Source organism: Tiliqua scincoides, chromosome 8 (genome assembly GCF_035046505.1).
Source record: "Tiliqua scincoides isolate rTilSci1 chromosome 8, rTilSci1.hap2, whole genome shotgun sequence".
NCBI classification, from domain to species: Eukaryota; Metazoa; Chordata; class Lepidosauria; order Squamata; family Scincidae; genus Tiliqua; species Tiliqua scincoides.
Genome location: NC_089828.1, coordinates 52,027,906 through 52,043,924, shown reverse-complemented (window position 1 = coordinate 52,043,924; position 16,019 = coordinate 52,027,906). Strand labels below are relative to the sequence as shown.

The 16,019-nt window shown below is 43.5% G+C and overlaps 1 protein-coding gene across 3 annotated transcripts in view; it reads right to left on the bottom strand.

Annotated features, from left to right (window-relative positions):
- The window catches only part of AATF (apoptosis antagonizing transcription factor), an 82,691-nt gene that overhangs the window by 22,899 nt on the left and 43,773 nt on the right, over window positions 1–16,019 (bottom strand). For all 3 annotated transcript variants that reach the window (XM_066636083.1, XM_066636084.1, XM_066636082.1), the window contains exons 9-11: window positions 5,373–5,440; window positions 2,245–2,325; window positions 141–212 (exon numbers count right to left, since the gene is read on the bottom strand). In XM_066636083.1, the coding sequence (XP_066492180.1) occupies window positions 141–212; window positions 2,245–2,325; window positions 5,373–5,440 (221 nt within the window). The remainder of the gene's footprint in view (window positions 1–140; window positions 213–2,244; window positions 2,326–5,372; window positions 5,441–16,019) is intronic.

The following is a 16,019-nucleotide window of genomic DNA, read 5'->3' as shown; positions in this document are numbered from 1 at the left end:
TGGCCTGGAGTGAAGGCCTGCATCACGGGTGACAAATGGCTAACTGATACAAAGAACCCAAGATGGTGACAGACTGAAGAACAGGTCAATATCAAGCTGTCACAAAGCCCTTCGAGAAGCATAATTAACCGCTTACTAACCTGGCATCATCATTCATTGTGCAGTGGTCAATGGGTGCCATGAAGCTCACCAACTTGCTGTGGACGTGATACCTGAAATAAGGCAGTGGAGGAGTAGGCAGGGAGAAGAGAAACACACACATTGCATTACCTATTCAGATAGAGGAAAGTATGTTCTTGTGCCTTTGTTGACAACAACCCAACTCATTCATTATACAAGTAAATGACACAGCACCTTCTTTGTATGTATGCAGCCATCTTCTTTCTGAGATTTTACTTAAAAATTTTGTTCCACATTTCAGCCAGAAATACTCGAAGTAGCTAACATACCTAACATTAATGTTCCCCCCCCCCAAAAAAAAAATCACTAAACAACACACACAGAGAGGTAATCCAAATAGACCGAGGAAGTAAAATAAAAACCAGAATCATAGAAGTTAAAAATGCCTGCCGGAAAAAATGGAATACAATCAGAAAGAGGGGTAATGGGAACCTCCAGTGAAAGGAGTTCCACATACTAGGTGCCACCACCAAGGTGGTCCTCTGATGTTGGCAGTGTGGTGCAACAGATTTCCCAAAGCACCAAACATCAGAGGTTCAGGTGGCATCCCTGAAGGCAATGGCATCCTTTGGTTGAAATATCTTAAATAAAGACAAGTGGTTGTGAAGACTTCTTGATCTCCTGTCTCTAACATTGGAAACTGGGAACATGTAAGGCAGTGGTTCCCAAATTTTTATGACTGGCAGCTCCATTGACCTATGGGGCCATTGGCAGCAGCTCTCTATTAGGGCTACTATCCTATACATATAGGGTGGGTGGGTTTTTTGTGAGAGTTCCACGACTCCCCTGGTTAGTTTCTGCAGCTCCCTGGGGAGCTGAGATTCACTGTTTGAGAAGTCATTCATGTTCTAGAAAAAATACCTGAATTCATTCATAAATACATACTTAAAAAAAAACAACTCACAATGAGTCCTTCTCTCCTCCACACCTCTTGCCCACTGACTCAACTGCTCAATGCACCACATTTCTCCTAAAGACGTCCAAGATTTATCATCGTGCACCTTGAGGTGGTTTCCCCCAAGTTTTTCTATTTGTTTTAATTATTCTGGGAAAAAAATCCCTATTCCACATAGACAAAAAGTTGTCCCACCCCGTTGGCTGAAAGAGAGAAGGGGTTTATGAGACCAATTTGAGGTGGCACGACACTTGTCAGTGGGCTCTAACTGAGTCATGAATACATCCCAAACATGTGTGATGATGACAGGAAAGAATATTGATAGTCAATAATTACAGGCTTTTAGGCCCAACATTGCAGCTCTTCCCACTTTTCATAAATTATCTTATGACATCTCTCTTAAAAATTGTTATGCCAGGTCCGACCCAGCCTGGCTCTGCTGACTTTTTATCAAAGGCCATCTCAGTTCAAAGATTTGTAGTTTGGCTCACAAAAAGCCTGCTTTACATGGTGGATTTTTTCCCTCTTCTACCCTCACCCTATTCCATACAAGCTTTTTGGCTTCCCCACAACAACAAAATACCATCTACTCTACTTCCATTTCAAAATTATTCAGATACGCAATTCAGAGATGGAATAAGGGTAAAGATGATTTGTTCTGTAAAGTGGAGGGGGCACCTCTCTGTAAAGAGGGGGCAGAAGTCACCTCTTCCCTTCACCTCTATACTCATCTCCAGTTCGATTTGGGGAAATTAATAAATTGTGCTTTTAGGAACATTTAAGGCACCAATTCTCCATACAAAGAGGAAAACACACACCTTCAAATATTAGTTGTCAGTTGCCTAAAATGACCCTGTTTTTCCAGACTTTTCCCCTCAAGGGTAGGCAGCAAAGGTTCAACTCAGGCTATTTTTGGCTTACTGCTGGACTCCACCTCAGTACTAAATTTTCTCTCCATTCTCACCTGAAAAGTAAACCTTTCAGGGCATAACACTGAATTGCGCCTCCAACTTAAATCAGGAAACATAGGTGCTCCAGCTATCGAGCAGAGGGCTAGACCCATTTAGGGAATGACAATCGCACAAACTAGAAAGACAACAGGCAACAGACAAAAGACAACAGGCAACAACAGACTAGCACCTCCGGTGAGCAGGTGCTACTATACTCACCGGATTTTTCTTCCTTTGCTGGCTTTTCTGTCTACTTTCTTCCGTATTTTGCTTCGCAGCTTCTGAATAGCCAGCCACTGCCTAAGGAATCAGAGAACAAGGTTACAACCAGAAGTTACGTTAAAAAGGAAAATTGCTTCCACCTCCTTGTCTTGTACAAGTAATATCAAAAAACATGGTTTAGAGGCAACTTTTCGGTTGCCTTGAAAGATCTTTCTGATATTTGCTCTTAAATTGGTGGTGGGGATATCTTAGAAGTTTCAGTTGGTGCACAGTACTGTAGCACATCTCCTGCTCAGTGTCAAGGGAAGGGAGCACACACCACCTTTGCTCTGTCATTTACACTGGCTGCTGGTTGGCTTCCAGGATCAATTTTAGGGGTTGGTTTTATCTTAGAGCAGTGGTTCTCACACATTCAGCACCGGGACCCACTTTTTAGAATGAGAATCTGTCAGGACCCACCCAAAATGATGTCATGACCAGAAGTGACATCATCAAGCAGGAACATTTTTAACAATCCTAGGCTGCAATCCTACCCACACTTACCCAGGAGTAAGGCCCATTTACTATCATTGTTAAAAGAATATACATAGTAGCTTGTTAAAAGTACAGGTCTGTAACATTTCCCCAAATGCAAGTCACATACCATGGTAGCATCAAGTCTAATATACAATATTTAAAACAAAATATTGAAATGAATGGGGACCCACCTGAAATTGGCTCGCAACCCACCTAGTGGATCCTGACCCACAGTTTGAGAAACACTGCCTTAGAGAGAATGTCGATCTACCCTCCTACCAATCTCAGCACATCAAATCAGTCCTGCTCCAGCCACAATCTACTCATGTGATATGAATATGTGCCACTATAAAGCAGACTGTGACAGGTGTATCCTTAAGACTATGGAATGACCTCCCATTGGAGGTGAGGAATTGGTTGTTGTTATTTATATTACAGAAAAATGGAAAAACCTTGTTTTTCTCTTGGTATCTGCAATTTCTCCCTAGAGTATCTTCTCTGATAGACTGATAACATTTTCAAAAACAAAATGAAACCAACAACCACCAAGAGAGGCCTCCTGCTGCCAAGTGAATGCTGTGACTTCTAGTGATAACTTCTGTCTGGGTTCATGGCCATTTTTGTTCATGGGGTCCAAGCTGATCATGCAGGATTCTGGACCATAAGGGAAGCACAGACATTTGACACTGACATAAGGTACATATCCTAGTTCCTAGATTCAAAGGGTCTAACGGTGGGATGCCCAATAGTGGTTGCTCCAGAGTCTCCAGTATGGGGTGCACACTCCTCATTCCAGCGTGCAGTGGGGGTCGCAGGGTAATCCCGTGTCACTCAAAGGAGGTCCTATATGACTCAGGCCAAGGAAGGTAAGGCATAAGCCTCCAGGAACCAGAAAGGAGCATGTATTTCCCATATTAATGGCCCAAGGCTCCCTAGGAAGGCTCTTCTCGCACTCCAAGACCCATAGAGCTAAAAATACAGCATAATTTAAGCTGCTTAAAAGCCTGTTTCCTGCATGCCATAGGCAGAATGTACTGCCATGTGACAAACTCTCATTTCTTTCTCCTGTGCTTAGAAAAATAATAATAAAAAGAGCAACATTTCCAAATTCTGTTTAATGAACAGTATACATTTAAACAGCCACTACCTATAATTTGGAACCATAAAAAGAAAGGTAAGGACCGGGGGGGGGGGGGGGGGGACACAAACCCAAAACCAAATTAAAAAAGGAGGTGAAAGTGCTAAAACAGAACTTGCTGCCAAAAACCCATTTCCCACTTTATGAAAAGCTCAGGCACATCAGTGAAATTGTTTTTGCCCTCGTTAAAATATCACCCAGGTTTTTCATGTGGCATGCCGGGTTTATTTGGTGGTATGTCTGGGATATTACAGAAGCCTTGCCTTGCTATAATTTAATGGGATGTAGCCAAAAAACTGCACTTAAGCAGTGATTATACTGTACATTTATCTGACTTTACAATAAAATAGATTACGGTAATTAAGATTATATTAAGATTGCAGTAATTGGATTTTGAGATTTCCCCCCCTGATGCTGGATACTCTGCCAAGTAAATCAGGTAAAAGGCAGTGCCAGCTTCTGGTTTAAAAAATAAAACTGTTAACTAGCAGCAGAGATTTTGTCTCCCCAAAACACCGTTGCCACAGACAAACTGGATGCAACAAAAACAGTCGAAGTCATTCCCTGCTTTCCTTCCACCTGAGCTGACAGAAACTGTGCCTGGGGAAAAGCTATACACAGCATCCAAACACTTCTAGGCAGGAGGATAAATATTACAGGGCAAACCCAATATACTTTATATTAATTCACTGCACTGTGCTTCTGTAGCAGAATTTATTTAAAAGGCTGTTAGGTCCCTGGATTGAGTCTCAGAAATCCATGCATCTAAGCCAGGTATGACCAATGGATGGTCTATAGGCCAAGCTCAGACCCTGAAGCAATCTTGGTGCCCCTACTCAAATTTTAAATCAAACTTTGCCCACAACTCTACTCTTGGAAGGTAGAATTCATTTTCAAACTTCAAAAACATATTATAAAATATTTATATACCACTTTTCAACAAAACAGTTCCCAAAGTGGTTTATATAGCCAAAGGAACAAGTAGATGCTTGCTGTCCAAGAAAGGATTCACAATCTAAAAATAAACATAGGGAAGACATCAGCAAACAGCATATGGAAAAGATGCTATGTCAAAGAGAAAGTTAGTAGGACTGTATGGTGATGCCTTCTGCTGAATCAGATAACTGGTCCATCTAGCCTAGTGCTGTGTACACTGAGTGGTGGCAGCAACTCTGGGTGGGTCTTTCTCAGTCTTACCTGGATAGTTTAAAAAGCTGAATAGTCAAGATGCTGGAGGATTTAAACAATCTTCCTGATGTCTGAACAACAGGAGCACAGGCCACCAGCTAGAACACTTTGGGGAGGGTGCTCAAAGACAAGGAGACACAACACAAAGGCCCTGTCCACAAATGCAATCCATCTCATCTCTGGAGGGAGGAACCTCCAGAGCCGGGTCTCTGAAAAAGATCTTAAGTAAATGCCCAAGTCCATATGGGAACTATGCTAAATGCAGCCTTAGTATATTGCTTACCTGCCCATTGCCACCTGATCATTCGGATCCAAATAACTGGTTTTACGTTCAATAAGTTCTCGGAGGAGCTAGAAATGAGAAGAGAGGAAGTCGCACTTTTAAGTCAGTTTCAAATTCTGGCTTTTCGGCACACTTTGAGAGAAGTATGTAGCAGTTTAAGTGGAAATCTTGTCTTGACGTGACTGTAGTATACTTTTGTAATTCTTAAATCCTTGTACCATAAGCCACCTTGAGACATTTTTCTACAGCTTTTCACCCAGCAATGTTCTACAGCGGGATAGGGAACGGGGAAAAAATGGGAACCTGCTTGGGAGAGCAACACTGAATGCCATTAGGAAGACTTATTGTACTACAGTTAATTTCAGGCAAATCAATGAGCGTTGCAGCATTCCCTTCATCATTTTATGATTAGTTTAATCCACCCCATCTATATCAGCTGAGGATCTTTAAAAGGTCAGGCAGAAAACACATGAGAAAGGTGGATAAGGCATTTGTCTTTGCACTAGTGGGACGGGCAAGTTAACGATCTTAAGCCTAAACAAGTGGGTTAGCAGGTGACAGCGAGCAATTCAATGCAACCAATTATTTCTTCTGGGCACATGAAGATGGCTGAAGGATGCTAAACCCCAGAAGTGGCCACTTTAGTGCACTTGGGTCTGAGATATCAGTTCACTGCATAGCACAATCCTGTCACAGGTCATAGATGTGTGGTCCATCATAGTACACAGTACATCCATTACACAGGAACAAAGGAAGACACTGTATCCCAATCAGATCACTGATTATACGTTGTCCCTCATTATCCACTGAGGTTCCGTTCCGAAACCGCTGGTGGATAAAAAAAAATCAGTGGATAAAAAAAACAGTGAAAAAATAGATTTAAAGACCTACTTCCATGTTTGTTCCTAATGGAATATGGTCTTGCCTCAACATCTGCAGGAGTTTGATTCTGGAATTCCCTACTGATACCATAAAATGTGTTAAATAAAAGCAGTTTAAAAAATTTAAAAAGTGCATCCCTTTACAATCATGGTTTAAAAACAGCTTTTCTTACTGTTGTAGAGAGGTAGTCAGTAATTAGAAATGCAAAGGACTCTCAGCCTTTGCTTGGCTCAGCTGAAGAACGGAATGATCGCTTGTATGACTGTCTCTCTACCACAGTAAGAAAAGCAGTTTTTAAAAACTGATTTTAAAGGGATGCATTTTTCCCCCTTCTCCAGGGATCAGCACATTCCTTATTATTTGCAGTGGCCATTTGTGCTGAGTTGAATCCTTGTATAACAGGGTTGAACCTGTATACTGACTGCGGCTCCAGGGTTTCAGGCATGAAATTTTCTCTGAACCTGGAACTTTCTCCAAGAAAAGCATGTGCTCCATCACTGAGCTTTGGCCTCTTTCTGGGAGCTCTAGTTTTCATTTTAGAAAGCAGAACAAGCCTTTGCAGCATTGATTAAAACCACAAAGGCCACTTTCAATGAGACTCTATGCCTGACCTACCCCACAAGGTTGCATCAAAAGCATTTTAGTCATGACTGAGTCCCAATGCAATTAACAGGACTTGAGTTAGTCAGGACTAACCTGACTCATTGGTTTCAACAGTGCTTAATCATGACTTTTTTTTTGGACACAACCTGAAGTATTCACATGACTAATTTATTCACATATTTAGGAAGTACTACACACAGAGAGCTGGTGCTGCATTACATAGTAGTACAATAGTCAGGAGGGAAGGATGAGGAAGGATGAGTAAAATGTGTGGCTTTCAAATTTATTTCCAAAGCCATGCACATTAAGAGGCTGATTTTTGTTAATTATGCTGTTTGGAAAATGTTTCTCTGAAATGGATAAAGTCACAAATCCTGCTTGCTTTCACGTGACCCTTCCCTCTCATTGAGATCTTGGGGGGGGGGGGAGGAGTTAGACCAGTGGGTACTTGACTGGGTATTCCTGACAGTGGCACTTTGGCTCTGGAACCTCAGGAAGTTTATTCAGTTCCTTCTCTTTTTCCAGTGGATTGTAAGACAACCATTATTGTCTGCTGGGCTTTTTATGGCAAATGACTTTTTCCCATTGATTTGCACTCTAGGTCTTTACAATTTTATAAGAATGAACTTTTTTACTGCCATTCTTTATCTGCCTTATTTGATTTTAATTGAGTAGCACCCATTGATCCTCTTGCCAAAAAGATCCCATGATCCTCTTGCCAAAAAGCAACACAGAAATATTAACAAAAAAAGTTCCTCCAGCTGTCCACACTGGACATGCATTGAGCATAACAGTGTTGAGCATGTGAAATCCAGTATACACAGCCCAGACAGCACAGTCAAAGCCTCAGATAAGATCCAGGAATCAACCTGCTCAGTCTTCACCTATGCGTGTTGTGTACACCTTTAAGAACATTACACTCATATGTGGATGGCTGGTGGTGCAACAGGAGCACTGTACGCTTCCGAGAAGGAAGGTGCACTCTTGCTCCTCACCACATACGTGGGAGAAAATCTAGAGAAAGGAGTTGCCTGATCCAGCCAGCCAAATTTGTCCAACATACATTCAGAAAACATTTTTTTCATGTATCTATTGTTCTTAACCCCCATTCTTTCTACTCAACCCTCTCTTAAAAAAACAAAGAGAAAACACAATTAAAAAGCCCCCTATGATGTTTTTTCCATTTGCTTATTCCCCTCCCCCCCCCGCTTGAAATTATTATTACTGCAGCAATTATGTTCAGAGCTGTTAAGGGGCAAAGAGGCCGTTGCTTTGTTCTCACAGGGGAGGGATGGAGGGAGAGAGAAGGAACTGAGCAAGCTCACTTGTCTCTCTGCCCTGTTTATCTGATTGATTCCCCAACATCTTCCTGGCACACAATCTATCAGTATATCTCTTCCACTTCATCACAGTCATTCCTGGCAGCTACACATAAGATCCAAATCCAGTCTTACACAGATGGACAACACGGTAAACCTATGTAGCACCAGCTCTGCTCTGTAAACACCTGCCCTTAAGGGTTTGAGAGAAAACTTGAGACTCTCTGTTTCCAGTCAATATCACAGGCAATGGAAATGAGGTGGGGAGGAAGCTGCTAAGGCAAAAGCAAAACGGAATGAGACACCTTTTGGACATCTCTCCCCATGCTTCAGCATCTCTGAGTTACACCATCCCTTCTTTTTACATTGTGGTGCAAGCACAGCCACAACAAATTGCTTCCTCTGCGCGAGAGGCTTGCTGGATCTGTTGTTTAACCTTGGAGCTGTACTGGTCGGAGGAGGGTGAAGGAAGGGAACAAATTGTGCACAGGATAACCCAAGTTTTGAAACTAGTTTCTCATACGCAGCTCTTCTGAATTTGCCTACAATTGTTTGCTTTGCAGAATTTCCTTCTACTACGGTGAAGGAAATTCTTCATTGGTACCCCACACACGGTGGGGTACCAATGTCCTGGCACCTTCCCACACGCACCCCTTCTGGGTTTATCAGGCATTTCTGCACACTATCGAGCATGTTTATGAAGTCCTATGGACTAGAGATTTCTTCCCTCTTGTTTAATGAAAGCAGAGATGCCGAGTTCAGTATACCACACTCTGTATCTTTACAGAACTGTAATACAGGCAGCTCTGCTCAGAGCAGTGACAAAAAACCAGAGTATTTTTTTAATGGTTACATCTTATAACAGCTGCTCTAGGTTGCTTCAGGTCACAGATAGAGTAAGCGGAACGTCAGGCAGAATCACCTGCACTATCTATACTGTTTTTCTCAAACTTTATGATGGGAGGGGGCAACCGCATATAATAATAATAATACATATATTTATATACCGCCTTTCTTGGTTGTCAGATTTCTCCTCGGACTTTATTCAAGGCGGTTTACATGGGCAGGCTGTTCTAAATCCCCATAGGGATTTTTACAATTGAAGAAGGTTCTATCTTTCAAGAACCACAACATTTCAGATGGATCTTTTTGATCTGGTATCACATTCTGGCCTCTGATTTCCTGGTGCATGTAGGATGTGGGTCAACTGTAATAACTAGCATTTGTACAGCGCTTTGAATGTGCAGAGTGCTCCACAAGCTTCTTGATACAGCAATGGCCCAGAAAGAAAGCATTATTCTCATAATTATTAACAGTATTTATATACCGCTTTTCAACTAAAAGTTCACAAAGCGGTTTACAGAGAAAAATCAAATAACTAAATGGCTCCCTGTCCCAAAAGGGCTCACAATCTAAAAAGATGTAAAAAGAATACCAGCAGACAGCCACTAAAACAGACACTGCTGGGGTGAGGTGGGCCAGTTACTCTCCCCCTGCTTAAAAAAAGGAGCATTCACTTGAAAAAGTGCCTCTTACCCTCTTAAAAGTGCAGGGGTTAATGCAACTTGGAAATGCAACTGGGAAATGCAACTGGGAAAGACAGAGGGTGAGAAAGGCCAGGAAAAGGCATCCAAACAAATTTGTGGCAGAAAAGAGATCTGAACTGGAGAAATCACAATTCACAGGTCAGTCTCTTAGAGCACAACGCTAGATACATTTACTCTAAAGTTCTAGGGGACTTATTCCCAAGAACGTGTGTACAGGATTGCAGCCTTAGCTACTATGTAACACTAACTTTCAATCTAAACTTTCTAAACAGTTCACTGGTTGTTTAAGTTAGGGTTTTTACTGATAACATATACATCCCACCTTTCTTCAAATGTACTCAGGCTAGCAGCAAGGGCTATCTCCCTCCCATTTATTTTACAACTAAAATACCTCTGTGAGGTAGATTAGGTTGAAAGATTCTAACCAATACACCATGCTGACTCTCAATGGTATTAGAGTTGTGCTATCAATGATTATGATTGAAATAAAAACAAATTCAGCAACAGGATATGCCTACTGAAGGAAAAAGAGTCAGTCAGCCCTATCTGATTGCCTCTGGTCTTTTAAATATTTGATTTGTTTTTTAGTTTACAGCAGCCAGCATCCTCACCCAATATTCTAATGATATACGAAGGCATAGAACACAAAATGAAGGAGAAACTCATTTATAGGAGAAGCCAGTGTCTTCCTTTTATTCTAGCACTGCACCTTTAAAAAAAAAGAAATAAAGACAGCTTTCCACCCCTCCCTGAAATTGCAATATTTCATTATCTCCAGCAATCCCAACTAAAATGTATTAGTTCAAAACAGAAAAAAACCTCTACTCGGACCCCCACGTATTCCATTAGGAGTGACAGATGGCGTCTCCTAGTGCCTAATTATTAAGTAGGAAGCACAAGTAAATCACGCTATCCGCACTAAGTCCCGATGTGTGACAACTGAGACGGAGTAAGCAGTTGCAAGAAAATAGTGGTAATTGAAGCACAAGGGTAAGCTGCAGCTGGAGAATCCTTGCTCTCCCCCCCCCCACCCCGCTTCAAAATGGTGCTGCCCTCAGTTTTATATGAAGTAGCTACATCCGGATTAGACTACTGGAATGTTGAAGATGGTTCAGAAGAGTCAGTCAGTACAGAAAGCAACTGTGAGAGTGCAAGGGGAGAAAGAGCAAAGTGGTAGGTTCCCCTCCCCTTGCATTCTTGCAACCGCATCACAATACTTTCGCCTTGGCTACCAGTACTTTGAACTTCCAGGCCCAAAGTACTGACTTTACCATTTCATGCCTTAATCAGTTTGGGACCAGGGTATTTTAAAATGGACCTGGTCCAGGACCAAATGGACCTGATCACAGATCTTCCACTCTCAGAAGCAGAGTTGGGAGCAGCCAGAGGCAGTACCTTTTCGGCACTGGACCAGTGTCTGTATCTCTAGAACAGGGGTGCCCAAACCCTGGCCTGCGGGCCACTTGCGGCCCGCAGTGCATCCCCATCCGGCCCCCAAGTGGGTCGTGTGCCTCCAATGGACACACGGCCCGCGGAAGAATCACCGTAGCCCGCGCTGACCCAGCGCGCGAGCTCACAGTATGTCTTCCCCTCGCTGCCAGCAGCAAGGAAAAGACCAGCCCGGCGAACTGCGCAGGGCCTTTTATAGCGTTAAAGTAATGCGAGACTTGCAGGTCTTGCGTTACCTTATTACTGAAAGCGCTTGTGCCCATGCACTAGCTTAGTCTCTCCTTGCCTGGCTCCCGGGCAACACGTGGAGCCTGAAGCAGCAGTAAGAGACAGAGCACCTGCGTTGCCACCTCCACGAGTGAGGTTGGGTGGGCAGGCGAGTGGGCGTGTGAGTAGGCAGGCAGGCAGGTGCTTCGTCAGCAAAGCGCCGCTGCACAGCAGGCACCGCGGAGAGCAGGGAGAGACGGCTCCACCGCCTCTGTACAGCAGCAGCACGTGCCAGGGAGAGCTGGCGAGCACCACCACAGAAGCAGCAGCAGCAGCCAACACCCTCACCTACAAGGCTCCCTCCTTTGGTGCAAAGCAAAGAGTGAGTCTCCATTTAAAAATACTTTATTCCTTTTTTTACTGCTGCCTGCAACCTTCCTGCCCAAAATATGTGCTTGCTCCGTTGTGGAATTTTTGCTATGGTTCCCCTCCTCTGCCCACCCCCCTTTTCCTGGATAAAATGATGCACACCTGCCCTGCACTGTCTGCCACTTTGTTCATATAAGTTCCATTTGTAATGTATTCGTTTATGTAAATTTATTCAAATTAGAAATGCAAATTAATTGTTTTTTTCTTCAAAGAGATGATGCGGCCCTCCTGTCAAAATGTTTGAGCACCCCTGCTCTAGAAGGTTAGACTGCCTCCACTCTTCCCCCACCTTCAAGTAACACCTGGAAACCACTCCATTTTGCAGAGCTTTTTGTGTCACACTCTGAGTAGCTCAGGAAAATATCTGCTTTTATTCTCTTGTAGATTTTATATTGCACTATTTTTGTAGGTCTCTGACAAAAAGACAGAATATAGAGTAAATAAATAAAATGGCACCATATGATGCCACAGATGCAAGTTCCTAACACCATTTTGCTGGCCTTCTTCTGAAGCATGCAGCTTGGCTCTTTTGCATGACCCACCTCTATTTGTTCAGAAAGCAACTTTGTCTCAATATGTATGGTCCTGACTTGAACAGATAAATCTGATGAGATGATATTGTGAGAAAGATATGTTGCCTAAACGCTGGTGACGCCTAAACTGAATCTCATGACAACATGCTCAATGGGTTCATATACTTGCTAAACAGCACAGAGGGCAAGATGGAACACTGCAGGACCCCAAAAGTACATGGGCCATGGGATAGGGTAGCAGTTCCTCCACAACACCTCCCATACCCTCTCCTTCAGGTAGGACTCGAACCAGCATCTCAAGAGATGGTCCAGAAGGATACCATGGTCAATGCTAACAGACACCACTGAGAGATCCAGCAGAACCAAGAGAGTCACACTGACCCTACCTAGTTTCCAATGGAAGTTAATCAGGGTAAACAAGACAATTTCAGTTCCAAACCCAGAATGAAAGTTAGACTGAAACTAATCAAGATAATTGGAAACTAGCCAAGATACCTACAGCATGTGGTGGCAACTCAGTTCCAATCATCTTGCCTAAAAAGAGGCTATTACAAACCAGTCAATAGTGGTCAAAAGGTGGAAAGATCCAAGGTAGGCTTCTTGAGGAGCTGCTTCACTACCACCTTCTTCAAAGCAGATGATACTTGCCCTCTGCAAGAGATGCATTCACAACCTCTGCTACCTCTGGCAACTTTTACATTCAAGATGGGAAAGAGGCAAGAACTCAGATGGACAAATCTGCACTCCTTAGGACCTTGCCCAAGTTCTCAGAAGTGGAGAGTTAGAAAAGAGACACATCTAATATTTTTTAGCCTTTCCTGTCAGGAAAACTATCATCCCTTGCTCCCACTAACTGGAACAAGTAGCAGTACTTTCATATATTTAGCAGCAGCAGTTCTTGCAAATAGTGGTTCTCTCACCTATTCAGCAGAGGAAGAGCAATTGTTCCTACTCACCACAATATTTGTCTTTTCCAGGACTCGTTTGCTGTTGTCTCTTTTCTGGCCTTTTTTTTACTTGTGAGTGCTCTGGGAAGGGGAGACATTTTAACATTTCTTTTGCTATGTAAACCACTTTCTGAATTTATTTTGTGGGAAAGTGGTGTATATAAATATATACCTAAACTCCATCATGATTGGTTCCAATTCTTATTTGCCCGGATGCAATTTACTCTTCTTGTCTATAGCCTCTTGACTGTGTGACAAACTTATGCTGAGGTTGCCAGCCGGCTTCCTGCCTCCCCTGTTCCAGGGCTATCCTTAGCCCCAGTTCACTGGGACTGACCATGTGCAATTAATTCTTCCCTGTTGGTTGGGTTAGGGCCTGCCAAATCCTTTGGCATGCTTCTGGAAAAAGATTTACACCCCTTGGAGTTCTTAACACTTCAAGGAGGCCCATGATACAGAGACAGATATAGGCCAGCCTAAATACAAGAGGCCCAGCACTGGATACATGGGGCAACTGCCAATGCACAAGTAGGGTCCTTAACATTTGCCCTTAAAGAGTTCCTCAGAGAGGATGGGGCTAAGTCAATGATCCCTTCCCTCAAATACTCCTGATCTAGTGTTTTTCTGGGGCATGTGCACACACACACCCAAATGGAGTTATCAAGGGATGGCAAGATCTATTAAGAGTTTTTTGAATTCAGGTTAAATGCATACCAGAAACTGAAAAATGGGTATGTATTGCCTCTGAGGAAGAGTTCTCTTGAAACATGTCAGGTATTGGTTTTTATTGGAGCTGCAGTCAATAGTATTTTTTCAACACTTTGGGGGTCCCCATTTTTCCTTGTGCCAGTACCCCCCCCCAATACCCTGGAACACCAGTAGGCCATCCACACTGTGAGAAAAATACAGGTAGCTGCCACCCTGCAAATAAGAGTTATACTGTTTTTGCCACTGCCTGTAGCCCCCAAGGTGAACCCCCTCAGAACCTGGGGGGGGGCACATCTAGGAGAGGCTTCACCAGAAAAAATTTGCAAGGGTCCTCTCAACCCTGCAGCTGACCCAGATAGCTGAAAAAGGTCGAAGCACACAAAAAATAAGAGCACACCGTTTGTAGCAGAGAGGTCAACCAGATTCTCTCTAGCAAGCCAATGTACACTCCTGAGGCCTTGTTAGAATTTCTATCCCACTTCCAATTCCAATTACTTCCAGTGAGAGACTGGGAATAGTCCCTGGGCTCACATTCTCCTATCTCCCTCATTGTGGGGCAAAACAGATGACACAGCCAGGAGATAACAGAGTTACCCTTGAAGTGAAGCAAGCGGGCTGGGAGAAGGAAAAAGAGTAAAAGCAACACCCACTCTCAGCCACCTTCACACTAAGTACAAACTAGCACAGGATAGGGAGGAAGATGAGGGAAAACACAACATGAAAACAGGCCAGAGTCATGGGTTTTATGAGAGTGGGACATGTATGCTGCATCTACAACACATTCATTCCTGGCATGAGGCAAGTTGCTGCAACATTTCTGGGAAATGTTTTGACCAGGTGTGTGTGTGCGCAGGTATGATACAGATGTGTGAATTTGTTCTGTTATGAGCCATGAAAAACCAAGGGAGAGAGAAAAAGAACAAGATGCATAGGGTCCTCTTAGGTCAACAGTCACTGACAGCTTCTTTTCCAAAAGCCGCATCCCTGCTTCGGTTTCCTACTGACACATACAGGAAAGCCCTTTATGGAGCCAATTTAATTGGGAGGTGACAGAAAACATACAGCCGTTTTTCCCTCCTTACAGCCTTATCACTGAATAAGACTTCAGTTCCAATCTTGCTGCCAAATCCTACTCAACAGAAGAAAATTAACCAGGTCAGCGGAACAGGTACTCTGCAGCGTCTGTCAAGGGGGCCTGGCATCTCCTCAATTACTTGGACACAATGAAGTGGTAATCTTAACAGATCATCTCTCCCAAGAAGAATATTGGGGATGGGAGGAGGAGAGAAGGGTGGGAGAGGGGAGGAGAAAAAACGATAAAGAAAAAAAGTAGAGAGTAGCAGTGGAGGGGAAAAGAGAGGAGGAAGCAGCAAGAAAAGAAAATGAAGGTTCATCTGCCTCACGGCTCAGCAGACGTCTGCGCGTGATGTACGAGGCGCGGATAAGCTGTCGCAACCCACTGCCAAATCTGGGTAAATGATTGAAACCACCACACTCCCAAGCACCATATTTAGAAACAGTGGGGTTTCCAGGAGTCAAGTCCATCCCATGCTGTGCTGCCAGATGTTGGCACCTGGAAACATCCCCCTTCCCCATTTAACAGGTGCAGGTTAACAGCAGCAGTTGGGGTAGCAAGTGTGCAGTAGTGAGTAGCTCCCAAAGGTGGTTTGAGGGGAAAAAAGTCACCCGCCATTCGCATGTTTATCAAAACTGCGCCAATATAGCTGCTGCTCGCTCCCCAACCCACCCCCACTTGGGAATCAGCCAAGACACAGCAAAGCCTGGCAGCTCCATTTGTTTAAACTCAGGTGGCTCCTCTTTCTTCCAAGACCTCTATTAGTTTGTTTTAATTTAAATTAACCCTGGCACCCCAATTAACTGGGGCAGAAATGGCTAAGACATGACACTTTGTAACTTTGAAGCCAGGAAACAGAAAAAAAAATAACAGACTGACGTTTAGAATTGTAGAACTCGGCCATCCTTTCTGCACCCACATTTCCCCCCCCTTCCTCCCTATGCCATC